This window comes from Lepisma saccharinum, chromosome 25 (assembly GCF_977018435.1).
Source record: "Lepisma saccharinum chromosome 25, izLepSacc3.1, whole genome shotgun sequence".
NCBI lineage: Eukaryota > Metazoa > Arthropoda > Insecta > Zygentoma > Lepismatidae > Lepisma > Lepisma saccharinum.
In genome coordinates, this window is record NC_139253.1 from 35,938,147 (window position 1) to 35,965,988 (window position 27,842).

Consider the following 27,842-nt stretch of genomic DNA (forward strand, 5'->3'; position numbering starts at 1 on the left):
TGGTCAGGTTGCCATGCTATGAAACCAGAGGATATAGGCTTGAACCCTCATGAACCCCAATGATGAAATATGCATGAGTTTTATTCACGAAGTAATGCTAAATGTGTGCTTTTCCACGAAATGAACGCTTTTTCGTGAAATAACAGTGAAATATCATCAAATTAAGTAGAAAACACGCAAAAACTGGCAATCAAGGTTGCGCGCGCAAACTGTCGATTTGTAATGAAACATTTGCCTAAAGTTTCCTACCACTAGCAGCTGAAGAACGTTTTACCTTCGATCACATCAGGAAGACGATGCAAATTGGGATTTCCCATGCACATAATCTCAGTTCGAAAACTTCGTTCCCTGTCAAGTTGCATTCCTTTCTTCCCCCGAATGTCTACTCAACTTCCAGTTTCATGAACTTGCTAGCTGTAGCAGCGATAAGATTAGTCTGTTCCTGCACATCAATGGAAACAATGGTGTCATTGGTGCTCAGTCATGAATGAATTTTGTTTATCATCATGTGATTTTTAACATGTGTTTGTGTATGTGCAGTAGTGATTATTTTATTTGTTGGACAGCAAGGATATCCTTTAAATACATACAATGAATAAATCACTTGAGATATGCAATTTAGAAATGAAGTGATTTTGTGTTGATGTTTTCTTTTTGGTTGGACAGCTAAGTACTTGTGCATGTGTACAGTATATAAAAATGAAGTAGTTTATCAATTTATAGCTCTTTTGTACGTTGTTTCCTCTCATAATGAAAAAGTGTGTGCCAATTTCTTTTTTAACCACTGATCTAACATTTTATTTACCACTCTCCTCAGTTTTTATTTACCATAAATTTGTCTCCCTACCCATGAGGTAGAAAAGCAACATAAAACAGAAAGGAATATTACAATGCCAAGTTTATGTTCCATTACATAAAAGTATTTACAATAATTTTAAATTTGCTAAAATGGGTTAATGACAGGTGTTGGCATCAGTTAAAATTGATTGATTGATTGATTTAGTTTATTTTACTTCGCGTTTTGTGCCTCTTGGCTAATTTGCGAAGATGGGGATGAGTGATGAAATGATGAAATTGATGAATGGACATTCACAAACAACCAAGCCCGACCGGGATTCGAACCCGGGACCCTTGGCGGCGCAGCGCGATGCATCAGTTAAAAGAAGAATTAACTCAGTTTACATAAAATTATAAAATTGTCTACTAATGGAAGGCCCAATGAAACCAAAATGTTTAGTAGCTCAAATTATGACAGTGTGTCAAATGAAAATGTTAAATATTTTTTATGTTGAAATGTATTGAATACTAAAGCAGGGTTGCTAAGATTTTTTGATTATGAAATTCCCTGACATTTCCAGCCCAAAAATGAATTTTTTTTTTCAGACATGTTTTTCATCGTGGTTTTTGCTTTTGAACCTTCTGCTTTTCAATTAAATATGTAATTCGTTAATTATTATGAATGTTCACTTTCACAACTTTCTTTTTAGCAAATTTCGTTCTATCCACACAAGAACATATAAAAATTCGAAGAGTAAAATGTAAAATTACAATCGGCATCAAATGTATTGGATGCTACAATTACCTGCATCCAGGCATTGCAACTGAAATTCATTTCAGTTCAAGTTCTGGATCGGGTCGAACTGAATCACTCCTCACTTTATCAGTTCTTCAGCGCTGCTGACCAAAATCGGATGGGTAATTTGGACTGTAACTCGAATTGACGCTGGCAATTTCTACTCCGGCCCAGATGAACTGAAACTCGAAGCTCCTTATGCAAGAGCAGTCTGGTTCGCACCACTTCAGAAACCAGTTTCGGGGAAAGCAGTTCGACATATCGGTTTTAGATAACAGTCCATGCCACGGCGGAGGTGAGTTTGGGATAATGGTTCGAGCAACTGAAATTGGCCAAACTACTGTGGAGGATTGGTTTGACCTACGGAATGCCAGAAAGCTGTGAGGCGCGCAAAGGAAAAGTGATTCAATGTGTAAAGTAAAAGAAGTAAAGTTCTCCCCTGTGCTTAGCACCACGCCATGAAGGCGTATAGGGGGTGTGGGGGTAACGCCCCACACTTTCTTGATCCGGTCGTGAGTGGGGGTGATGTGATCAGCATCACGCCCCTGACCGCCTTTACCCCCCAGGGTTTCCCCCAGGTACCCATGTTATTCGACGCTGGGTGTGCGCCGGGGCCGCTTCCACCGTTAGAAATGTGTACAGAGGACAAAATACCAAGCCATTTCATTCGAAACACCCACTTGTGCCATGGTTATCATATATCTTCATTTTTTTTTTTTTAATTTTCAAGATAGAAACTTGAAAATCAATATGCTGGTTATATGTGCTACTTTGAATATAGTTAAAGGAGAGAATTTAAAGTAATTTGAAATGCAGGGTGCCAATTTTAACCCTTCAGTTTTTGAAGACAGAAATATTAAAATTAGAATGCTGGTTATTTATGCTACCGTGAATACAGCCAAATAGAAAAGTGTTTAGTAATTGGAAATGCTGGGTTGTCATATCTAACCTTATTATTTTTAAACAAGTAAGTTGAAAATCTGTATGCTGGATATTAATGCTACTGTATATATGACTAAATAGGGATGTTTTACAACACCAAACATGCAGGGCTGCCAAATTTTGTTTTAATTTTAAATATAGTATAAATTTCAAAAGTGGAATGGTGGTTATAGGCCTGTTTAATGATATATCATGTTATTTTTATATTTTTAAAGCTATGAAGTAAAATGAGTATTTAATGGTTATTTACGCTACTGCAGAAACAATTTATTAATTTGAATCATCAATTGTTGTTATTTTGCGTTGCTTTTCGGCTACTTGGGGCTAATCGCGACGATGAGGATGCGTAATGATATGAAGGAACAATTACAAAGAATATCCATGTCCAGGCCAGGATTCCACCACTAACATCGTAGCACGCTGTCATATCCACTCTGCAATGGAGACGAAAGCAATGAAAGAGCGAAGCTAAAAATAGAGAAATGCCGGGTTGCCATGTTTAGCATTTTCATTTTTGAAGCAGAAACCTGGAAATCGATATGCTGCTTATATATGGTAACGTGGTTTTAAGAAAATTGTGGCAATTTGGAAAAGACAAATACAACGTTTAATTTTCTGAATCCAGGAAACTGGAAACGATGTCTTGATTGATTGAAATCTAATTAAATTGTGAAATGTTAAAAAAGAAAAATGGTATGGTCAGGGGCGTCACCAGATATTTTTGAAGGGGGGTCAGGCAAGTGATAAAATTTGAATAGTAGATAAATAATAAGTATTATAACCATGGTTATAAATGTTATTATACAATAATAAATATTATAAATTAACAAAAATAAATTTTATTTGAAATAATAATAATAATTATTATTATTATATAAATGGGGAGACTCTATCCACCAAACGAGTGAATACCAGCACAAGTATTTTCCAATAATTGTTTTTTTTCATATTATGCAGTTAGTATCTGAATACATTTTGATATTAACCTTTGCACATCTCGTTCAAGAAAAGGCTTTAAATGTTAGTTTTTTTTATATAAAGTGTGTTGTGTGACCTCTCACCTACAACTGTAATTATTAGAATTTTGAAAACTGTGGAATGATTTGTTCTTTGGCTGAAATGGTAGAATATAACCTTGTTCCTGTATTTTTCACTCAATGTTTTCGATCCAATGAATTTTAACTTTGATTATTCTCTTTGAATACTAACTTTTTTTCTGTTCTTAAGAATAAGAGTAACAACCTTTCGGCTTTCTTGTACTTTTAAATGAAAACAATGTCAATTTCCAGGAAGGGGGGTCCACCGACCAGTTTGACCCCCTCTCCCAACGCCCATGGGTGTGGTGGTTATGACTAACTTACTTGAAAAGTAGAAAGCCGAAATATGCATGCTGCGAGAATATGGCCTCCCCAACAGCAAAGTGGTAAGGTCGCCACCTTGTAATCAAGGGGTCATGGGTTTGATACCTGGTCGAGGCACAGTGGCTTGGATTCCACTTGAAACTGTAGGTGCAGTACCAATTAGCTTAGCTGTGCATAAAGTGGACTTTAACAAAAACTCAAACATGAACAGGAAAAGTGAAATTGAAATGTATACTTAGATGAATGAACAATTGATCTATGTTACTTACAATTACACACAGAAACAAAATACTTGATTTTGTTTTACACAAACTTTTTGTAATTCTTTTTTCTATACTTCTCCATTCTCTTCTTGAAGAGGTTTAAATGAAAATGATTTCCTACGTTCAATTATTTCTATTATAAGCCTTCCATGATTTCCAACGTTTTTGATACATGGAACTAACAATAAGGAGCTTATGTACTTGTATTATTTGCAAAATTCTAGACAGCTTGTAATTCATATGGTAGTGTTCTACCCTGTAGAACGGGGGACCAAACCAATGGGGGTGTAGCTCATCCCATAAATTGCACCACTTGCTTGCCCCGATGGCCCCGAGAGGGGCCAGATACGAGGTAATTGATCTAACTTAACTAAATGACATAACAGTTGTTTTATCCCAACCCTTCTGTCTGAGAATGGCAGGTAGAGGAATAATGATAACTCACCCTGTTCGATATCGTGTAGAACCTGTCTCCCTCATCTTCACCTATTAGCGATCGTCAACCAAAAAGCCACTTGTCCCATGATTCTCCTCCTCCTTTTGTGACTTTTGCTTGACCTTCACTCACTTTTACCCAAGGTAGCAATCTCGCCACTTCCTGTGGCAAAACGTCTTTCTCAACAGTGCAAGATTATACATGATATCGAGCTGGGATGTTATGAATTAAGATTAACCGAGAGTGGTTCGAAATGATTTCTCCATTGTTTTTTTTTTTTGTCACAGCTCACAAGCACGCACAATATGGATATACTGTGTCTATGTAAGAGAACACATCTTTTAAAATGCTCCTTGTTACGACAGAAAGAACGGAACAGTACGCATAAGTTTAAAAATGAACACCCTAACCAGAGTTGGTATACTGTTATTCGAATACAATTGGCAACACTGGATCTGATTGAAAATGCAACGATTTGCCTGTGTGGATGAGAGATCATGACGGGGTGTAATTCATGTCGTCACGCAGCGAACCTTGCTTGCGATTGCCAGGCATTCCACTGTGGTTTCCCCCACCTTCCCTCTTGCAAGCAGCAAAACACCAATCTGCTAGCCGATAGCACTGACGTCAGTAACCTACAAGCAACAGATCATGAAACAAAGCAGCGATCGTGTGGGGGAGGTATGAAAACCTTCAACCTCGTCATGCAGGAAAACTTATTTCTTGAACTGGTTCACATTCTATTCCACATCGATCAAACCCGAACTAAATATGCTGTATTTAATTACACGAAGACCGAAACTATAACCTGAGCCTAAACATTTTTGTATTCCCAAACTGAATCTTCCTCTCAAAAATTTCATTTCAGTGAACTGTTAATGTGCCTCACAGTAAACCAGTTCCGGGTACCGAAACTGAAATTATGTAGAAGCCAATTACAGCTCGAACCGAAATTGAACCAAAATTCCACGCTCACTTCCACGAGACAGAAACTTGACTGTGCCATTTTAGTTCAGGTTCAGGAAAACTGAAAGTACGTCGCAATCAGGTTTTTTTATTTCTTTTTATTTCAGTTCGATTTCAGTCGCGATACCTGCCTGCATCTAGCCTTCAGGCTAAGGTAACAGAGGTACATTATATCACCATAACAGTTCTCCACAATATAAAAACATCAGAAAAAGTTAATAAACCATACACAATATTTCATTTTCTGGCAGATTTATAATGTCGTAGAAATTTTTGTTTCATATAGGAATTCTATAGGAAATGCCAACAAGACTAAGATCTATAAAATAATAGACGACAACCTCATCTTCACCATCCTTTCCGATAATAATGATCATATATTGTCAATGTACTTTTGTTATCAATCAGATATCTGGACTGCAAGTTTTACTTTGATATTCTTTCTAATATCTAGTATAATAAAAGTGAAAATTTATTACAGAAATTCCAAGGAACCATAATTTTGCACAAGACTGAGAATCATAAGAACAAAAGAAACAAGTTTCTAAACAATCTTTTATGGGAGTGAAATCACAAGAACTCTCTTGCAGACTCCAAAATGCAAGTAAATTCCAGACGATCTGCAAAACTCCCTGACAATTCCCTGTTTTTTTCCTGATAAGCCAAATTCCCTGACATTTCCCTGTTTTCCAGATGCGTACCCTGGATTATTATTATTATTATTATTATTGGACCATAGCCACTTGTGCACCACCTGCTTGCATTGTTGCATTGCACTGGTGATTGTTTCCCTATCTGGGTATGAGTCTTCCAAAATGAACCCTCATCCATCCCAAAAAAAGAGAGGATAACCTCTCTCAGCAATGGTTGTATGGGATTTTTTTTATTGTTTTTGTTTAGGTGGGGAGCTATAAGGCCATTACTTGCTCATATTCATAATTTCCAGTTGGTGGTAGTGGGTCCAAGTTCCATCTCCTGCTTCAACCACTGTTACAAACCTATTTTGCTTCTCCATGGCTTCTACTGCTGCAATGACCTCTGTCATCACTATTCGATGAGTCTGACCTGGTGAGTCTGTCACTAAAGTAACGTCATTTAGGAACTTCCTAGTCTATTTATACACTTGCTGCTGACAGACATGTCCATAACCATACTTTACATTCATTCGTCGATGAATTTTGATGGCTTTGATCCCTTCACTACCCAGAAAACAAGTAATGGTGCATGTTGGGAATAGAGCCATCATCTTTACACTACAGTCATACCAGCCTGTCATGTTTTGTCATGGTGCCACCTGTCAGTGACTCTTCAAACCATGAGTATCACTGTTGCCAAGTTACAGGACATTTAAGTGGAATATCTGATGCACTTTTAAGGTTTTTCATTTCTCTCTCCCAAAAAGATGGTGCCACACTTTATTGCAAATGGTCTAACCTTACCATTTGCATAGATACCATGTTCTATTTGAAATTCAAAATTAGAAATATGGATCATGGAAGACAGATCTCACCAACATTAGCTATTGTTGTCCATATACAAGCTGCATGTTAATCATGTACAAGGACACAACTGGGTTTGATTCCTGGTGATTCAGGTCCTACTTTAACTTTAGTCCCAGCCCCGATTAGCTTGTCAAAGCATAAAGTGAACTTGAAATAAATTTACCTAACCGCTGGTACCTGATCACTAAATACAGCACCCACCACTAAGATCTGTTTCAATGAAATTCAGGTTTATTGTATTTTGGTTGCAATATTTTATTTTCTAACTAAACTTACCTGTCAGATCAGGTAACATTGCCACATGTACATCATTGGGTACAGATCCACGTCTTGCTGTACTTTGATACTGTGTGCGAGTGGAAGTTCTCCTCCGCAGAGTATGCTTGACATCTCCTCTCTGACGATGTGCTGCTGCTACAAATAAATTAGCATTATGTAAATAATTACACAGCAATAAAAACAGTATCAAAATGATAAAATAGAAAGAAGGCACATGCAGTTATCATTGATATTAAATACAGAGAACATGCAAATACTAATGCAGCAATAGTTGCATGGACATCCAGTGGGCAGGAGGGGGTGGGGGTGGGGGCAAGGGGGCACCCCATGGAGAATGAATACCAATCTAAAAATATATATTTCACACGTATAATTTCCTTTCAGTAATTTATGTTAATTATTATAAAGGTGTTGCTAGGAGGTGTCCCTTGAAACATGTATGCAGGCAATCGATAGCGTTGGATAGGGCAGTCAAAAACATCAGTAACAGGCATCGGTAAAGGTCTGGAAACTTCCATCTTCTCCTTTCCACCTCGTGGTATGTTCAGGTCATTGGCTGCAAACTGGTCTGGATGGTCGTTGTGGAAAACTTCCTTCTACATCAAAAACTCCGCTAATAGTCGAAAAGGCACATTTGCAGTTCGTGTCCATGCATTTTCCAAGGTCCTTAGAACACCATACTATGCTATTCTTCAAATATAGGAACTAAATACTTGCGAACGTTAAAAAGATATATTTTAAAAAAACTATAAAATGTAGCAGTTGCCCAAAGTACATTGATCTTCCATGCATATTCACAATGATAACCTAGTCACGAATATATATATAATATAGCGAGATGCGTAGAAATAGAAATAGAGCACTATCTTTGAATGTACAACTTGAGTCCTAAAATAGTAATGTTAAGTCAGACAAGCAAAGTTCGAATGTGAATTACATCGTTGAAGTCTCACGTGAAGTCTGACGTTGAAAAGCGCCTGCTTGAAGTCAGACGTTTGAGAGTGTTCTGGTTTGCTGCTGCGCTAGCCAAAGGAGGAAGAGTGGGGGCTAATGCAGAGACCTCTGTCAGTAAAATTGTGAATCGAGGAAATAACCTCTGGTGAAATTTACAAGGTGGGGAATTTTACATAATGTAGCAGGGATGACGGAAACGGACTCTTTAAGACAAAATCACATCAACACCGTTACACATGATAACTTCAAACTGAAGGAGGTTTTTTTTGAGAGTACAACTCTATTATAGGGAAAAGTAGACCCCATTTGCACACCTTGAAAAAATACACCCTGCTTGCAATTCCATGGAAAAATCCTGCTAACAAGGTAGCAAGGGAAAATGAACAAACAGCACTGAAGCCACCTACAAAACTACGAGGTGTGGCAGAAAAGTAATGAGACTGATTTTCTTTTAACCATGAATATTATTCCTTTTACAAATCAAGGTTATCCCCTTCAAAATAGTTCCCTTGGGCAGCCACACAGCGACGTAGGTCTTGTTTCCATTGTTCGTAGCAGTGCTGGAAGACATCTGCTGGAATATCTTTCAGCTCGTCGGTTAGGCTCTTCTGGATGTTATCCAAAGTTCCAAAATCGGGCACTTTCAAGTGGTTTTTGAGCTGGGGGAAAAAAAAGTCACAGGGACTGAGATCCAGTGAATATGGAGCCTGAGGAACCACATGAATGTTTTTTTCTGCCAAAAATTCATTGATGGAGACTGCCATGTGACATGGGGCATTGTCGTGGTGCAGCATCCAAGTGCTAAAATTTAACTCACTACTGATCATTTTCAACATCAATCAACGATCTGACCTAACAAGAGACCTCACTCTTTCCACATTGTCGTCCGTTTTTGAGGTTGAAGGTCTTACCGCACAAGGTTAGTCTTCCACTTGTTCTTGGCCTTCTAAAAAGAACTTGTGCCATCTGAACACTTGTGCTCTGGAAAAAGAATGTTCTCCATGAGCCCTTTGTAACTTTTTATAAGTCACAGTAGCGGATTTGCCAAACTTTACACAAAATTTGATGGCGAAACGTTGCTCAAACTTTTTGCCAGTCCATTTTCGTAACGCACCTCACAAACACAACTTCACTTCAGACGCTCTCAACAATTGCACAGCAATTGTAGCAAGTTCAAACTTGTACTGAGTCAACGACAGGAGTTAACCTAACTGCCATGTGAAGGGGAAGGCAGCAGCATAGTGGATTCATGTGCAGTGTTGCCAGTATCATTACTTTTCTGCCACACCTCGCAAATGACACTTCCTCTTTTCTGGTAAAACAAAATGGAACACTACTGCTGAACATAAAGCAATTTTCATAAAGCAAATCATGAACATTTGGGGAGACAAGGTTTTAAGAATATTTAATTTCAAACATAAGAAAACAAAATTCTTTATCCTAGGTACTAGAAGTATACTAAAAAAGTTTGAAATTCCCACACAAATTTGTTTGTCAATACTGAGCCTATTTTCACTAACAACACCAACAAATTAAGTGAACACCTGTGACAGAACTTCCTTGGAAAGAATATTTTGCACTTAATTAGTACAAATTAAAATCTCTGTACAAAGTGAAACAATAGTTTTTCTTGTATGTACGCATTGCTTGCATGATAGAATTATTTTCCTGTAGTTTACGGTTATTACAAGCATAAGAAAACAGTTTTTTCTTTGTGACGTAATAACCGTAAACTACAGGATAATAATTCTATCATGCAAGCAATGCGTACATACAAGAAAAACTATTATTCATCTATTACGGGGAGAGAGGTACGTACATTCCAGAAATATCAAATCAAGATTCAAACGACACTTCAGAGAATCAGATTTTTGAGAAGATGCAAGTTAAACAATATAGTGCCAAATTTTTTGAAGTGGAAAGTTCGAACTCGTAATACCTACACCAGTATTACAACAATGTAACATTGACAACATCCATTATATAACAGATTCTTTTTGTTTAAAAATTACTAACCATTGTTATAACTGTATCTTTAGTCAAAATGAAAATAAATGTCTGATGAAAGGAGCGTGTGTTCTCCTGAAACGTCACAAAGAAAAAACTGTTTTCTTATGCTTGTAATAACCGTAAACTACAGGAAAATAATTCTATCATGCAAGCAATGCGTACATACAAGAAAAACTATTATTCATCTATTACGGGGAGAGAGGTACGTACATTCCAGAAATATCAAATCAAGATTCAAACGACACTTCAGAGAATCAGATTTTTGAGAAGATGCAAGTTAAACAATATAGTGCCAAATTTTTTGAAGTGGAAAGTTCGAACTCGTAATACCTACACCAGTATTACAACAATGTAACATTGACAACATCCATTATATAACAGATTCTTTTTGTTTAAAAATTACTAACCATTGTTATAACTGTATCTTTAGTCAAAATGAAAATAAATGTCTGATGAAAGGAGTGTGTGTTCTCCTGAAACGTCACAAAGAAAAAACTGTTTTCTTATGCTTGTAATAACCGTAAACTACAGGAAAATAATTCTATCATGCAAGCAATGCGTACATACAAGAAAAACTATTATTCATCTATTACGGGGAGAGAGGTACGTACATTCCAGAAATATCAAATCAAGATTCAAACGACACTTCAGAGAATCAGATTTTTGAGAAGATGCAAGTTAAACAATATAGTGCCAAATTTTTTGAAGTGGAAAGTTCGAACTCGTAATACCTACACCAGTATTACAACAATGTAACATTGACAACATCCATTATATAACAGATTCTTTTTGTTTAAAAATTACTAACCATTGTTATAACTGTATCTTTAGTCAAAATGAAAATAAATGTCTGATGAAAGGAGCGTGTGTTCTCCTGAAACGTCACAAAGAAAAAACTGTTTTCTTATGCTTGTAATAACCGTAAACTACAGGAAAATAGAGTGAAACAAACCTTATATCAACAGACTATGGCAAAATATAAAAACAAACTTGCATATCAATTACATTGAATTTATAATAGTTATAGCTTGACACATCTGTGTTCTAGGCATCTTGATTTTCTGCCTTGCTTTTCAAAGTGCTATTGATGTGATTTGGTTTTAGAAGCTCTATGCTCTTTTTACAGGAATTGTATTTATTTAAATTACTGACACTATGCTACTTACATTTAGGTGTATTCATGATAAATGTCAATTGTAAAGTTGGACCTACACACTGAAATGCAGGTACTCAATCAAGATATCTAATCTGATCTGTATGTGACTGATAACGTACCACAACCACCACAAATAGATAAACGATAATTTATACCTCATACAAACTTTAAACACATAATATATAAATCTATTATACACAATCCTATTTAGGCCAATATTTACAACAGCTATCATCACATGCACTGTCTGTCACATGTTTGAAGAGAGGTCATAGATAACAATCTTGATTGTTGTTCATGTTATTCTTACGAATATACTATTTTCCTCTAAGATAAAAACTGTTAATCTATACTTTTTTCTTCTTTATAGCTGATCAGTGGTGATTCATTTATTCTTAGTTTTGGACTTTTAATACAGTGGTCTAAAGTTCAAACTAAGAATGTTAATCTTTTCAGAAATAAAGGACACCTAATAAGTTCATGATCCTCAAACTACGTTAATTTATGAACAATAGTGAGAAGTGCCAACTTCTGTGGCAGAGTGGTTAGGACAGTATGCTACAATGCCAGGGGTCCCAGATTCGAATCCCAGCCTGAGTATGTTTTTTTTTGCGAGTGCCTCTTCACCTTGGAGGCACATAGTGGTTCGGATCCCATAAAGTGGACTAAAAACACAAAATCAAACAACCAATCTCTTCATCTATTTCATCATATCATCAGTCATCCTCATCTTCGCAATTAGACGAAAGTACCAGAAAAGCAAAGTAAAAAATAATAAACCCAATCAATCAATCAATTGCAAGAAGTGTATTTTTTATCTCTTAAAAAAGAAAAAAAAACTTGTATGCAATCTGAGAAATTACATATTAACTTGAATATCCAATTAAACATTACTAACTTGCTAATGTATGCTGTACTTGTTTACTGGGAAGTAACGTTGCTATACGTGATGGATCCCTTTGTAATACTTCAATATCCACTTCAGATGGATAACTTTCTTGATAAAATTCTGCCCCAGCTTCTTCCCAGCCTTGACCTCGAGGAACTCGTTTCTTTCTTTCCCCTCCAGACATTCTGTAAAGAAATTAAATAGTCACAAACAAAGTCAGCATGTTTGAAGTGCCATCACTTACAGCAAGTCCACAGCAAAAGCCAAATACCGCAAACCTCAATTCAAGTCGAAATATATTTGTGGTGATATCTGCTGTTACCAGAGGAAGGAATAGGAAGTTACTGTTAAGCTATTTAAAATATGTGGAAGATGATGAAAACAGGATCACACTCATTTCGGCATCTGGCTTTTCCAGACAATTTTTTTAATAAATTTCCGGATCATTCTGGGGCACTTTAACATCATGATAACCAAGTTTTGTGTGTAAAGCTTAATCAACATTTTCAAAATAAATTAACAAAAACAAACCATAACAGCATTTTTATATGGAATATATCCCATTAAAAAGAAGTTTCATGAAAAAAAAAAGTATAATATATTTTCTATCCCAAATTCTGGTAGAAGCAAAGAACATTACTTTTTTATTACATTTTTCATTACTTTTCTATGTTTTTCGATGTATTTTCATAATTCCCCAAGTTTTCAATCACAAGCAGATTTTCCTGCCTTTTTCAGGGTTTGCTGTAAGTGCAAACACTGTAAAAACAGTTCAAAAGTTGGAAACTGGATAGCCAGTGATGATATATCACTCTACTTTATTGACAGTTGTCACGTACCCATGTCTGACTCCTTTGGACATCACAGGTATCGTTTACCTTTCTTGATCGGACCAACTGTCTAAGGCTGAAGATAACACCTTGTCAATTGCCAAAAAGTTACAGGTAGGAATCTTATGTTCTCTCCTCGAACAGATTTATATTTAATTGTCAGATTGTTATCCACAATAATTTGTATTGAGTTGCTGCCTTTGAAATCTTGACGTCGCCAGCTCACGTTGTACCGCTATTCCAGGAACACACTTCTTTAGCTTATAGCTTGATTAACTTATCGATGCTGCTCATTCATGTGAATAAATCAAATGTCTTGTTAGCGGTGAGAATTAGGTACATGAGTGAATACCCTGGGTCACCTTAACTGCTGAAGACGCTGGTGATGACCAAACGAAAGGTCCTGGTTAGGTTTAGGTAAATACATCTTCATCAGTTTCCGTAATAATCTTAAGACAGCGATGTCTTCAACCAACGAGTCAATACCCAGTTGGCGGGACAGTTGGGGTGGAGAGCACACAAATGAACACCTGTGACAGAACTTCCTTGGAAAGAATATCTTGCACTTAATTAGTACAAGTATGTCTAGTTTCTGTGAAATTTCGCCGCGCTTACATAGCCGGAGTATGCTGATTGCGTTGCTAAGCAGTATTCATCTGAATGTTGCTAAGGTGATAATTTAGATATTAGCTCTTCTGGCTTTCCATAATTTATCAGTAATATTCCAAAATTATCTTTTAATTTTTAGAAATCTTCTGAGATTATAACCTTCTCTGGCATTATTTTTAAGTGAAATATAATTAAAATTTCCGGTTCTAATTTCGTCCAAAATGTCATGTTGAGAAAGTGGCTATCGTATAGGAGTGTCCTGAATATTGAATATGGGAAGGTGGCATTCGTGTAGGAGAGTCCTAACTTGCAGATGACAGGAAAGTGGTGCTCGTAGAGAGGTACCTGTCACAGTATCTCGATTTGAACTTTTTATTACAAAAGCTTACCAGTATTCAGGTCTTTATCCATGATTAGGTCATTTCGATTTATGTCTTTTTTTACATCCCTAATGCTAGGGTTCTAACAATAATATGCTTCCCAATAACTACTGAAACCTTTAGCGCAGCTTTCAGACCACAGAGGGTTGGGGTGGAACAATGGAATTCCCCTTCTGATTTCAACAACCAATAGACATATACCGTGCGTCCATTTTGATCTTCAGCCGAGAGATCAGGAGAAGCATGGCGGGCGGCACTAACGGAGATGCCGACATTTGCGGTCTGTAATGCCCGCTTATTTTTATGGACATATGCAGACATTTATATAAATATTGCAAAACGAGCACTAACCTGTGTTATAAGATTACGGTTTTAATTTTAGTAGCTTAGTGGCTGTATGTGCTGATGATTTTGACATGCCCACCTCTTTTGAAACACTGTTTAGAGGTTTGTTTGGAGAACGTTCTAACGCTGCACCAATATCATCGAGTTTTGCTTCGGTTAGAATCCGTCGTTTTTGCTTAGGTGTTTTAAAATTTAACGATCCAGTTTCTCGTAATTTAAGGACAAGATGTCTAACTGTATCTCTATGTGGAGTTGAAACGCCTGGGAATTTCTGTACAAATTGCCTACACACGTCTCGACACGAGTCTGTTTTCATGTACGTGTCATACATAATAAATCTTTGTTCTAACGTGAACCTTGCGGCTGGCATTCCAATCGTCTAACTGACACAACACACATACACACTGCAATAACACAAACAAGTAACTGCAAGTAACCAAGAATAACTCTCTTGCGCACAGTACGAAATTAACACACTCTTGGTTTACATTGCTCGCCACTGTATTCACAGCTCTGTCTTCATCTAGTCGCGAAGGAACAAAAAACTTGAGCTCGGAGATTTCGGATTGCAAGGAAGCTCACGAAAACCATTCACTTTTAACGGTTTCGCCTGCAGCGTAATCTTGATACAGTGTTGCACATTTTTTTGTGTATATAAGGGCAGAACTTGGATGAATTACAGATGATAAATTATAACTCGTTTTGCAATATTTATATAAATGTCTGCAGTCCATAAAAATGAGCAGGTATAACAGGCTGCAAATGTCGGCATCTCCGTCAGCGCCGACCGCCACGCTTCTCCCGATCTCTCGGCTGAAGATCGAAATGGACGCACTGTATAATAAGATTGAAAATAAACAACTGTGCCAATTTTTATCCCTACTTTACCAACACTGTCAAGGAAGTATTTCAGTGGTATTTTAAGAGGAGCAATGACAGAAGAATAATTACCCTGAATTTCACAATGTTTGTATCATATTTTAATCAGTGACGTGCACTGAGGAGTAGCTAGTCTAGCAGAGATAGATCAATCAATCTCAAATCTTTAATTATTTTCAAATCACAATATTTATTGTTTTGTTGAAGCCACAGTTCATATGCAACACTTTTTTCCACGTGCTTCTCGACCCTCAGTGCGTTCAGCGGCCTAGCTCGCTCTTTCTCTGCCTCACAGTTCCAGGCAGAAACGGGTTTTCGAAGGGAAAAGGAAGATTTCTGCCTCTACCTCCCTTGCCCCCTCGCCACCGCTCCAATCGTTGAAAGCCCGTGCTTTCAGGTCCTCCAGTCTATCTCCTATAGGACAGATAGGGGATAGGTTTTCCTTCGATTTCTTTGTAAATCCTCTAAAGAACTAAGGGGAAATTTTTCTGCAGTACTTCTGTCCTCTGTATTTACACTACTTTTTACACGTTGTACAATATGTATGTATAAAATGGGATGTACTTTTATTATTTATGCAATTGGAACGTCTTATGTGCACACAAAAATTTTATGCTTTTTTTTAAAAATATGGAATATATATAATGATTAAATAACAAATATTTGCTCACGCTCTCTCTTGCTCTCACTTTAGTAGTGTTTTATTTAAATATACTAATCTCTTGGCCTCCAATAAAAAAATGGATAAGCTAAACAATCATAAATACGGATGTATTTATTTGAGCAAGTGAACGTGCGTTCTAATTCTTGTTGTTGGTTTCGTTTATTTTATTTCGCTTTTCTGCCACATTTGGTTATCGCGAAAATGAGGATGAGTGATGAAATAATGAAATTGATGAAGGGACCTCGCAAAGAACAATTCAGGCCGGGATTCGTGACGAGCGTGCATTCTTGTTCTTATGTGTTGTACTCTGCCTGCAGTGAATAATGAGAAAATTAGAAATGAAAAATGTATCCCAGAACTCAAAAAGCCAATTGAATATCATTGAAGAAAGTAGAAAAAAAGGTTTGTTTAAAGGTGTGTTTTGTTACCCATCGCTTTTTCTAGCTGTATAGATTTAATCGGAATAAGTAGTTAAGAGCTTGGAAAGTCGTGAGGGACAATCATAAACAGAGAATTCTAGGCTCCTGATTTCATAGTGCCCTGCAGATGCACTGGGAGGAAATTATCTTCCATCGCTTTACCTAATTTCTGTCATGACGATGAATGTTGATTAAATTAAATGGGTGAAGAGTGGTTGCAAAGAAACACTCATGCAAAGGCCAGGCTTCAAGCCCGGATCCTTCAGTAACGAGATCGTGAGATGGGGAATCAAGCAATGCAAAATTTTTGAAAAAACGTTAATCATACATAAAGATGGTATTTCAAAAATTCAATTGAAAATTACTACTCAGGAAAAATGCAGTTTGCTTTACCGATACACACGTATCCGAATGGTTAGCGCCTCCCTCACATGTTTGTTGTCGGCCAACCTCTGTGGGAGAGTGGTCCCGGATCTATACCCGATGGAGGCATATAGTGGTTCAGATCCCACATTAAACTATAGGTCTAGTCCGATTAGCCTTTCTGTGTATAAAGTGGACTTGAAACGTCAAATCAACCGGGGGAGTGGTTACCACAGCATGCTACAACACCAGGAGTTCCTGGTTCGAACCCCTACCTGGACATTGGTGTTCTTTGTGTTTGTCCCTTCATTAATTTTGTCGTATCATCTTCGCGATTAACCAAATGTATAAAAAAGCGAATCAAATCAAATCATTCATTGATTGATTGTTTGATTTGGTTTATTTTACTTCGCTTTCCACCATTTTTGGCTAATCGCGAAGACGATATGATAAAATTGATGAAGGGCAAGGAAGGGCAAGGGACACACAAAGATCACCCATTGCCAAGCCGAGATTCAAACCCGGCATCTCTGGCTCAGTAGTCAAATCAAATCGTTTTTGATTTTCGAAAGTGGGTGGAAGTTATGTGTACAATTTTTTGTAGTCATTCCTAACTTTGCAATTTTTCCTGTATTTGACGTTCTTCTTTTAGGAACACTGGGTCCTAAAATGGGGAGGGGATTATGACCCGTTGGGCACGCCACTCATTGCTACCCCAAGTGTCGACATCACCGCACGTCACGGATTTTAATGGTATTTATTGACAGTAATACGTACATTTTTCTGAGAGAATTTCTTTAGATCTCAGAATAACACTTATAAACAGAATAGTTTTGCAATGGGCATTTTGTACAACATTAGTGAATAACTTTCTTTTTCACTTTCAATGTTCCAATTTTAAATACATTTTACGTGTTTTAAATAAATTAACAGCTTCAATAAATCACCTGATAATGGCAGCAGGTATTACCAAAAATATTTGATCGCATGAATTAAGGCAGGTGTTTGTCATTTGCTTTGAACTTTGTCGTCGTGACATTTCATTTTCTGAAACAAATCTACATTATGTTATACAACATACTTTTATATGATTTTTTGATCAAGTAAAGAGATATATATTAAGCATTACATAGAAACAAAAATGACAATGGTGTAGCCAATTTGGTATGTGAAGAATACAGTTTTTCCTCTATTTTTCCTGAAAAAGTTGCTAATATTAATTCACATTATTAAACACCTCTTTACTTAAAACATCACATAAACACTGAACCATGCAGTTTATCATACATTAAACTTCTGCAAAACAAGCAGGAATGATCTTACAAATGTAGGAACATAATTCAAAAGCCAAAACAAACTGCAGTTTTTCATGTTACAATGGTAGCAAAAAATAAAGTTAAAGCTGCAAATATAAATGTTCTAAAGGTCTACTACTGCTTTAGACAGCCTATTACTCTATTAGGATTACAAATAAAACATGCTCTTATTAAATATTTGGCCTTAATAAGCTAGATGATCATTTTCTTTTTCACTAAAGTAAACTATAAATATTGTACCTTTGTCAAATTGGTATTATCAACCAAAGGCACCACTTTTTATTGAACCATACACAGATCCTGCCAACATCTTTACAAAATAACTCCGTTATTATTGGAATGGCAGGAAGTAGTTCTTCATAACTTTCCTTTCAAAATTACTAAATCAATATTTATGATAACTAGCATTCAAGTTTAGAAATTTATGATACACAAAGCTTTCAATAATTTCCTAGTGTGAGAATGGATGGATGAAGATGTGTTGTTAAAAAAAAAAGTGATAATATGAAGAAAAATATTTGTTAGCACAAAGCTAAATATAATTTCATCATTTGAATAAAGATATTTTTTTTTAAAGAAATCTACCTAGAACATCATTTCTTGTGAAACAAAAACAGGGAAGTAGCAGATACATTAAAGGGGTCAGGGTAAAGCGAAGTCTTTCCATTTTAAATGTGCTGTAATATTCTTAATAGCTTGACAAAAACTATAAAAAATATACTTCACTTAAATACAACTATAGGTAACATTTTTGTTGCAATCTCTGAATTGGATATTTCATCAAACAAAGCAGCCCTCTAAGGGCCAGGACCTGCCAGAGTGCCTTCTTCATTGAGTGGCGATTGGTCAGCACATTGAGTCCCATCTGCTGTTTTCTGGCTTTCGAGGATGGAGATAGTTATCTTTTCAAGTTTCTCAATTGTCCTCACGATGCTGAGCCAACACCGAAATTCTGGGGCTCCCACTGAAAATCAAACCCAAAAGGTGAGAATGCTAACCATTTGGTTGTGTCGGAGTTTTTTCTGCACAATTTTTACAAATTCTTCACATCAACATCACACAGTTCTTCCAGTCTAACTCCTCGTGATGGTACATTGCTTAATGCTACTTTTAATGTCAAGTAATACACACACACACAATAGTGTGCAGTGTAGTTTGTGGGAATGTTAAATAACCCATGGCATAATAGTCCACGAGGGCAGTGCCTACCTATAGACTGCCAGCCTCACTCCCACCAGCCGAGGTGGGCAATCATCCAACCAGTTACATGTGGTCTGCATGACGAACCCCCAGACATTGTTGTAGGTTTATCATGACCAGATTATGCTACTAATTCGTAGCTTCCCAATTTTCTCACAGTGGTGGGTGGCCAAAATCTCTGGAGAAAAGTCGTTATGCTTTCCCCAAGAAACTTGAACATGCACGCATCCTGCAGATGGAGTCTGCAAAGCTTGTGCCTTAGAATGCACAGCCACGGTGTGGGACTTGTGGGAATGTTATGTTCCCAGAAAGAGTTAAGTGCCAAACCAACAGATTGATAGAATGCTTGCACTCAATTTTTTTAGGTCTACCTGAACAGCAAAAAACATTTTCTTAGAAGAAACACAAAGCCATGCATAAGTAATTGTAGCTTGTACAATCTTCTGCATTTTAGAAAATTATCAATGTTTAGATTTTAGTCTCCTGAGAAAACAACATTCGCTATGAGATACCACAATGCTTGTTTGTTGAATCCCGTAGCTGCATGCACTGCATATCCTCCAGAAGAACCAATACTGAACTAGTAAAAGGTAAGTCAGAAAAAACAAAGCCCAAAACTTATTCCACATTGAGGTTTATTCTGGTGTAGAAAATGAGAGATTATAGACAGAGGGCACACATTCACTCACCTTCCAGGGGTGCCCAAAATAAGGGGTCTTCAGTCTGTTCACCACTACTCAGTGTCAATCACATAAAAGAGAGACCCACATAATTGCTCAAAGAGCTTATTTACCTGGGGGTACCTGACCTCTCTGTTCTCTGTCAACCTGGACATTTGGCATAGAGCTTACATGGGTGTTGGTGAGCAAGCACTGTGTGTTGCTTGCACCCTACCACCCTCTACAATATATAAACATTGCAACCTAAAACTATATGTACTTAAGTAAGTTTGTTGCAGGCTTGTTAAAGTGATTGGCTTTCCATCTCACCCCTAAAGTTCCTGGATTCGAGTCCCACCATATGCATGCGTCTTCCTTGTGAGTGTCCATTCACTTTCATCTAATCATCACTCATCCTCATTATGACAATTAGCCAAAGTGGCAAAAAGCAATGAAATATAACAAAAATACAAGTAAAAGTGTTACAGCACAACAACAAAAAAATAAAGTAACAGCTACTACAATGGAGTCAAACTGTATGACTAGAATTTTAAATCTCAGCTATTATATTTTTCTTTTTTTGCATTTTTCATATTTTATTTCTATTTTGATTATATTACTTCACTCTTCCACCTCTTACGACAATTGCGATGAATGATGAACATGAAATGGACGATGAACAAACATAATGAAACTACCTATGCCCTGACCAGGATTGCATAAAAATAATTCACTCCTAGAATCTCTTGCTTCACCTTACATGGTGCAGAACTCTCTGCGATTTAGGCAAGCTACTTTTCTTAATTTACGTAATTTTCTACACAGTTTGATTCATTGCAATGATCATAATGAATGGAGATCAGATGAAACTGCTGAAAGAACTGCAAAACTAGGGGGACCCCCCCATGTCAGTGTTTCTTTTCCTTATTGAAATATTTATTAATATACTGCTGGACAATGAAAACCGGACACTTTAATATTTGACATCTGAATTGCAATAACAGCTCGCAGGTATATTAGAGAATGTTCGGCAGATCATGTAGTACCATATGCACCATTCATAGGCTCGGACTTTGTTTATGCATTCGTACTTAATTCAGTTTCTGCAACATTTAGTTAGCCCTTGTACCAGAGCTTTTATCGACCCATTGCGTTATCACAAAAAATGCAAGTGTCCGGTTTTTTTTGTCCAGCAGTATATGTTAATCAATTAGGTAATTACGTGTATAAAATATGTATGTATTTTTTTTTAGTGTCACACTATATATTATGCATTTTTTAGGTTTGTATATATTCCATGTATAAAAACCATTTAGCTCGATGTTCTTTCTTCGTGTTTCGAACGTTCAAGAAAAAGGCAGGCAGTTTAGCTGTTAAAAATCACAACTTTTGGCAAAGAATGGCAACAGATGCCAACCAAACTTATATAAAACTCCCAGATGACAGTGGGGGTGGTTGGGTGTTGGAACTGAGACTTGGAAGGGAGAGGCTGTTTTTGCTTCGGTCAGCTCGGATCGGAGAACAGATCTCCCGCAACGGATGCTGTAAGAGATTGGATTGCTGGGCAAGCTAGTGCCTTGGTGTCCAATTTACAGGTAAAAAGGTAGTTTGTACTGGATGTTATTTTGAAGTAATTATGGTGCACCGGGCAGCCTAGTGCCTTGTCACCGTGGAGAGTTGAGAAATGTACACGTCGGGCAACCTCGCACCTGTTAAGACGTTTCTTGGAGTAACGCGAGTCTACCTTGTGACAAGCGTACTCCAGATGTAATTCATGAAATGTAAAGCATCCAGGTACAAACAATAGAGATTTCCAACATCAAAATTAGAGTTTTGGGCCAATATTTAGAAGAAACAATGTTCAAATACGACTTGTATATACATTAAATTTACGTTAATTAAACTTTAGAAAATATCCAAAATTTCAGTTTTTAATTTCACAGTTGCTGGACAAGGTAATTTATCCCCCTGATCAATAAGGTTTCGCAAAGGTTATCCTTTGTCTCTTGTAGTTAATTATATAATTATGTTGACTTGTAGCAACCCTCGTGCATTGTTGTACAAAGAAAGATACCCCTAGACAAATCAGAGCTGAGTACGAAGTGCACCGAACCTCGAGTGCGGAGGTAAAGTGTGTGTGAGGGGGGGGGAGGCAAGTAACATAATTATTTGGGGGCCTGTCACAGGATATTGAACGAGATTTTTGCTTTGAAAGTTAAGGAGAGAAACAGACGAGGATCGAACCGATGATCTTGCGAAACAGAAAAGGGGAAGTTACAAGAATGTCGCTTGGTAACTTGAGCCAGTCCAGCCCTGCCGGGTCAGAACTTTCTGTTGTTGAGGAACAGAGGTGCGTTCCAAAAGTGACAATGGAGGAAATTCGTTTGCCACTTCCGACATTTGAAGGAAATGTAGGGAAGGAAGATGCTTTTTCGTATCTGGATAGGATTCAAGATTACGCGAGAATGCTGAAAATTTCTGAAGATGATCTTCTGAAGCAGTTTATTCCTCTTTCGTTGAGAAATGAAGCGAGGGAGTGGTTTCTGTTCACGGAACCATTCGGATTTTTCACAATTCAGGCATAAATTATCACAGAGATAATTGTCTCAGAGGTTTCAACTTGCTAACGAGGGATTGGCGGAATATGTTTACAAAGTTGACAGGCATTTTGACAGGATATGGAATTTGGCTTCTGGACAGGAGAGAATTGACTTTGTGAAGTCGCACTGCAATCCAGAATTTAAGGATTATTTGTACAACAAAGCATTCACTTCTATGAGAGAAATGAGCGAATATGCGCTAGAACTGCAAGCGGAGTTTTTGGAAAGGCAGAGATTCAAGTATTTCGTTTATTGAAGATGAAATTCACAGCTGGGCGCTGAGAAAGTCTGTTAATCAGGAATGCAAAGAGGAGAGGGGAAGAAAGAAATCTGATATTTTCTTGGACCCTGTGAGCATTGGTTTTGACCGGCCGAAAGTCGTGCCTAAGGGCTGAACATGTGGCTTCACGCCCTCCACCCTCGCGGCTTGCGGTGAGGGATGAAAACTAACAGAACCGCTTTTCGAAGGAAGATTGCCAGAGAAATAAATTATGCTACACTTGTGGACAAAAAGGTTGCAGAGCTTCAAATCACCGTAAGGAAAACAAGATGAATGAACGTGGGAAGGAAGTAACAAAAAACACGTATAGTCGCCATGAATTTATCAAGTTCGTGGTGTGGAAACTGCAAATTACAGAAGAAAAATTTTTCACCACACAATGTAAATGTAAAAGACATAAGGAAACCTATCATTTTATGCAACGTCGCAAATGTGGGAGTACACGCGTTATTGATACGGCATCGTCCAATAACTTTGTGTCTTTGGAGGTCTTCGAGAAGATGAAGGCAAATGGAGTGAAATTGAAGGGTTGTAAAACTAAAGTAATACTTGCGGAAGGAAATGTGGAATCGTCAATATTAAGTTTCACGGACACAAGGCTCAGGATCAGATATTTGTGTTATCTAATGCTAATCATGAAATGTTATTGGGAAGGACATTAATTGAGTTGGTGTCTTAAGTCCACTTTATGCACAGTAAGGCTAATCGGGACTGGACCTACAGTTTAAAGTGGGATCCGAACCACTGTGTGCCTCCACCAGGTATCGAACCCGAGACCCCTTGATTACAAGGCGACAACGCTACCACTGCGCCATCGGGGAGGCCCTGGAAGGACATTAATGGCTAAGCTGGGACTTGTACCCATGATTCATCCTAATGGATGGGCAATTGAGCCTGATCTTTCGAAAATCATGCCTTTTGATTCGCCGCCAACACGTAACAGTGTTGATGCTGTTGGTTCTATGAGACTGGGTTTGACCACGGATGGAGTCGAAGGAGTCCGAGAGAAAGTTTCTGCTTGCGGAGCGGAGACACATAGCAGCGACATCAAAGCTGATGGAATTGACGAAGAGACAAGGATTGCCATGCTGATGGTGGGTACCGATATCTCAGAGAAAAACGAGACGAAATTGATTGCCATACTGAGGAGGCATATTGTTTTTCAAGATAAACTGGGATTAGCAAAGGATTACGAGGTTCGTTTGGATGTGAATAACGACAAGCCGTTCCGAGCGAGACCAAGGCCACTTTCTGAGCAAAAGAAGATATTAATGAATCAGGCTGTTGAGCAGATGCTTGAAGTGGGATTCTCTGAGAGGAAGAATTACATTGGATCTTCCGATGCAGAAGAAAATTATCCGATAGAGGATATCGAGCCTGAAGGATATTTCAGATTAGAGATGCTGGATGGGACGATAATTCCTAAAGTCAAAGGCAAAGTGTATCAAAAATTTTACCGGAAGCAGAAAAGGAAAACGGAAGTCATGTTTACAGATGCAGCTGGCAACACTGTAAATGGAAGACAGACTGACGGACAGAAAGAAACTTCGCCGCCTGTAGATGTTAATGATAAAGAAATGTGGAAAGTAGAACAATAGAGTGATCCTTATTTGTCGAAATTAATTGGATGTTTAAATGGAGAAGAAGTTGAAATCAAGGATTCTCGAGAGAAGAGAAAATTTGACTTTTATCTGCAACATTCCTGTCTTGATGATGATGGACTGCTTTACCGCTTCGTTGACGAAAACACTGGACTTTATCCACCGTTTAGCTCCAGATTGAAGCTGTGGTACCAGAGAAGTTGAAGAGTGAAGTACTTAAATCTTCACATGATGATTTATTATCTGCGCACTTAGGATATGGAAAGACATTGTTTAAGGTCCTAGAGAATTATACTTGGGATGGAGTAGTCAAAGATGTCAGTAACTATTGCAAAAGTTGTATCACTTGTCTTCAGTATAATCCTGACAACAGCAGAAAGACAGGCTTTATGAACTCGAGGAAAGCTACTGCACCTGGATACAAAGCGTTTCTGGACATTTTTGGACCACTGCCTACAAGTACTGTTTAGTCATTCAAAATGAGTTCTCAAGGCACATAAGCTTCACACCACTTAGAACTACAATGGCGAGGACGATCTCGCAAGCATTTTTGAAGCACTGTTTTCAGTCAGGATTCCCGAAATACGTTGTCAGTGACAACCAGAGTGTATTTCGAAGCAAACTGTATTCACAACAGTTGCATTCTGTGAATTGCAAGCCTGTCTATATTACGCCATATAGACCGAAGGGAAATAAATCAGAAGCAGCTATTAAGATAATCAACCAAGCACTTGGAAAGTTCTGCAAGGAACACGCATCGTGGGTGGAAAACTTGGACGCGATAAGTTTTGCTATCAATAATGCAACGAATTCGATGACTGGATTGAAACAGTCATTCTTGTTCTTTGGACGTGATTTGTACACGCCGCATGACACTCAGAAAAAAGAGCTTCAGAGGGAAGATGGAACCAGGGAGGACGTCACGGCAGAGTAACAGATGGATTATGTCATACAGTTAAAGCAAAGAATGGGCGTGGCTTTCGAATTTGCAGGAGAAAAAGAAGAAAAGACGAGGCAAAAAGCTTCAAAGGCCTACAATAAGGGCAGAAGAAAGGTTAATCTTCGTGTCGGAGATCAAGTATTGCTTCAACAGCATAGAATTTTGTCTGCTTTTAATAAGCAAACTGCACGCTTTTTCCCCAAGTTCAAAGGGATCTACAGAATTCTGAAATTCACTACTACAAATAATGTTGTTTTGGAAAAGGAGGGTGAGGGGAAGAGAGTTCTGGGTAACAGTGACCAGCTGAAGGTCATTCCGAGAAGAAATTTGAGAAGTGTGAGGGAAAGCACTCGTCCCTAAATTCTACCCTGAGAATCCATCTCAAGGGGGTAGAAGGGCAGTGAAAAATGACTGATGAAAAAGTAGCCGAAAAGTCGACTTCTTATTTGTACAGTAGTTAATTAAGTTCCTGATTTATTGTTGCTACACATTAGAGTCCTGATAAATTTATTTCACGTGAATATAAGATTTAAATTATGGACTGTTGGATTTTATGTTCTGTAAACCTTTTACCGATAAAAGGAGAAGAATATTATGAATATAAAGAAATGAGATCTTCTTCGCTAACAGAGTGCTAAAGGGTGGCAGTTCGATGCCTGAAAAGGGAAAGGAATGTGAAAAATTCCTTCAAGATGGAAAATGTGATCGAGCGATAAAGTCCTGGAAAGTATTTGAAGCTGAAATTCGCAGGAGTCGAACCGAGTACCGCGGATGTCCCAGATGCAAGGACTAGGTGACTAAGGAGCCAGAGGTTCTTCGGATGGACCGAGGAGAGGCTGATTCGACTCTAGAGCGGGAGCCTTACATGTTCGTTGGAAGGTGGAGGAGCTGAATACGTCTGCACCTGGCAGCAGTCCTGATGACCAGATGAACGAGATGTCCAGGAGGTTCCAGAATTCTGGAGGAAGAATCCGTGTGGAAATAGGATATTTATTGCAGTGAAATCGAGACACTTCTTTTCAGAGAGACGGTTGTGATGTGTAGTGAAAATTACTTTTTTTTTCAGTGAACTTTTTCTTTTCAGAAACAGTGCTTAACTTCTCTCAGTGACTTGAAGACAATTCACACAGACTGAAATTTAAATTTCAGATTGAATTGTAACACTGGGGAGGGTGAATCTGTTACCCTGCCCCCATGTCAGGGCAACAGTGTTTCTTTTCCTTATTGAAATATTTATTAATATGTTAATCAATTAAGTAATTACGTGTATAATATATGTATGTGTTTTTTTTTAGTGTCACACTATCTATTATTCATTTTTTAGGTTTGTATATATTCCATGTAGCTCGATGTTCTCTCTTCGTTTCGAACGTTCAAGGAAACGGCGGGCAGTTTAGCTGTTAAAAATCAAAACTTTTGAAAGAAGGGCCGTTGGCAACAGACGCGAACCAAACTTATATAAAACTCCCAGATGACAGTGGGGGTGGTTGGGTGTTGGAACTGAGACTTGGAAGGGAGAGGCTGTTTTTGCTTCGGTCAGCTCGGATCGGAGAACAGATCTCCCGCAACGGATGCTGTAAGAGATTGGATTGCTGGGCAAGCTAGTGCCTTGGTGTCCAATTTACAGGTAAAAAGGTAGTTTGTACTGGATGTTATTTTGAAGTAATTATGGTGCGCCGGGCAGCCTAGTGCCTTGTCACCGTGGAGAGTTGAGAAATGTACACGTCGGGCAACCTCGCACCTGTTATGACGTTTCTTGGAGTAACGCGAGTCTACCTTGTGACAAGCGTACTCCAGATGTAATTCATGAAATGTAAAGCATCCAGGTACAAACAATAGAGATTTTCAACATCAAAATTAGAGTTTTGGGCCGATATTTAGAGAAAAGAATGTTCAAATACGACTTGTATATATTTTAATTTACGTTAATTAAACTTTAGAAAATATCCAAAACTTCAGTTCTTAATTTCACAGTTGCTGGACAAGGTAATTTATCCCCCTGATCAATAAGGTTTCGCAAAGGTTATCCGTTGTCTCTTGTGGTTAATTATATAATTATGTTGACTTGTAGCAACCCACGTGCATTGTCGTACAAAGAAAGATACCCCTAGACAAATCAGAGCCGAGTACGAAGTGCACCAAACCTCGAGTGCAGAGGTAAAGTGTGAGGGGGCAGGCAAGTAACAGGGGGGAAGTCCAGAATTTGTATTGGCGCAGGTCATGCACAGAGCACTGAGGCAGCTTAAATCTGAGTTAAGGTTAAGACTAATCTAATGTCAATCTATAACTGTTCTCAGATTCAAATTCAATATTGTTTTCTAATTTCAAGCCAAGCCATTGTTACAGAAAAGGAACTTCCACGTGAATGGTAGCAACAAGAAATATCGAAAAATAATAGAAATTAACAGCTACAGCGTACTATGCTG

At 37.8% G+C, this 27,842-nt stretch overlaps 1 protein-coding gene across 2 annotated transcripts in view; it reads right to left on the reverse strand.

The window, feature by feature from the left end:
• LOC145979020 (transmembrane channel-like protein 7) overlaps positions 1-27,842 on the reverse strand; it is a 44,917-nt gene that overhangs the window by 7,807 nt on the left and 9,268 nt on the right. For both annotated transcript variants that reach the window (XM_083112089.1, XM_083112088.1), the window contains exons 2-3: positions 12,341-12,516; positions 7,320-7,457 (exon numbers count right to left, since the gene is read on the reverse strand). In XM_083112089.1, the coding sequence (XP_082968215.1) occupies positions 7,320-7,457; positions 12,341-12,515 (313 nt within the window). In that variant the 5' untranslated portion in view covers position 12,516. The remainder of the gene's footprint in view (positions 1-7,319; positions 7,458-12,340; positions 12,517-27,842) is intronic.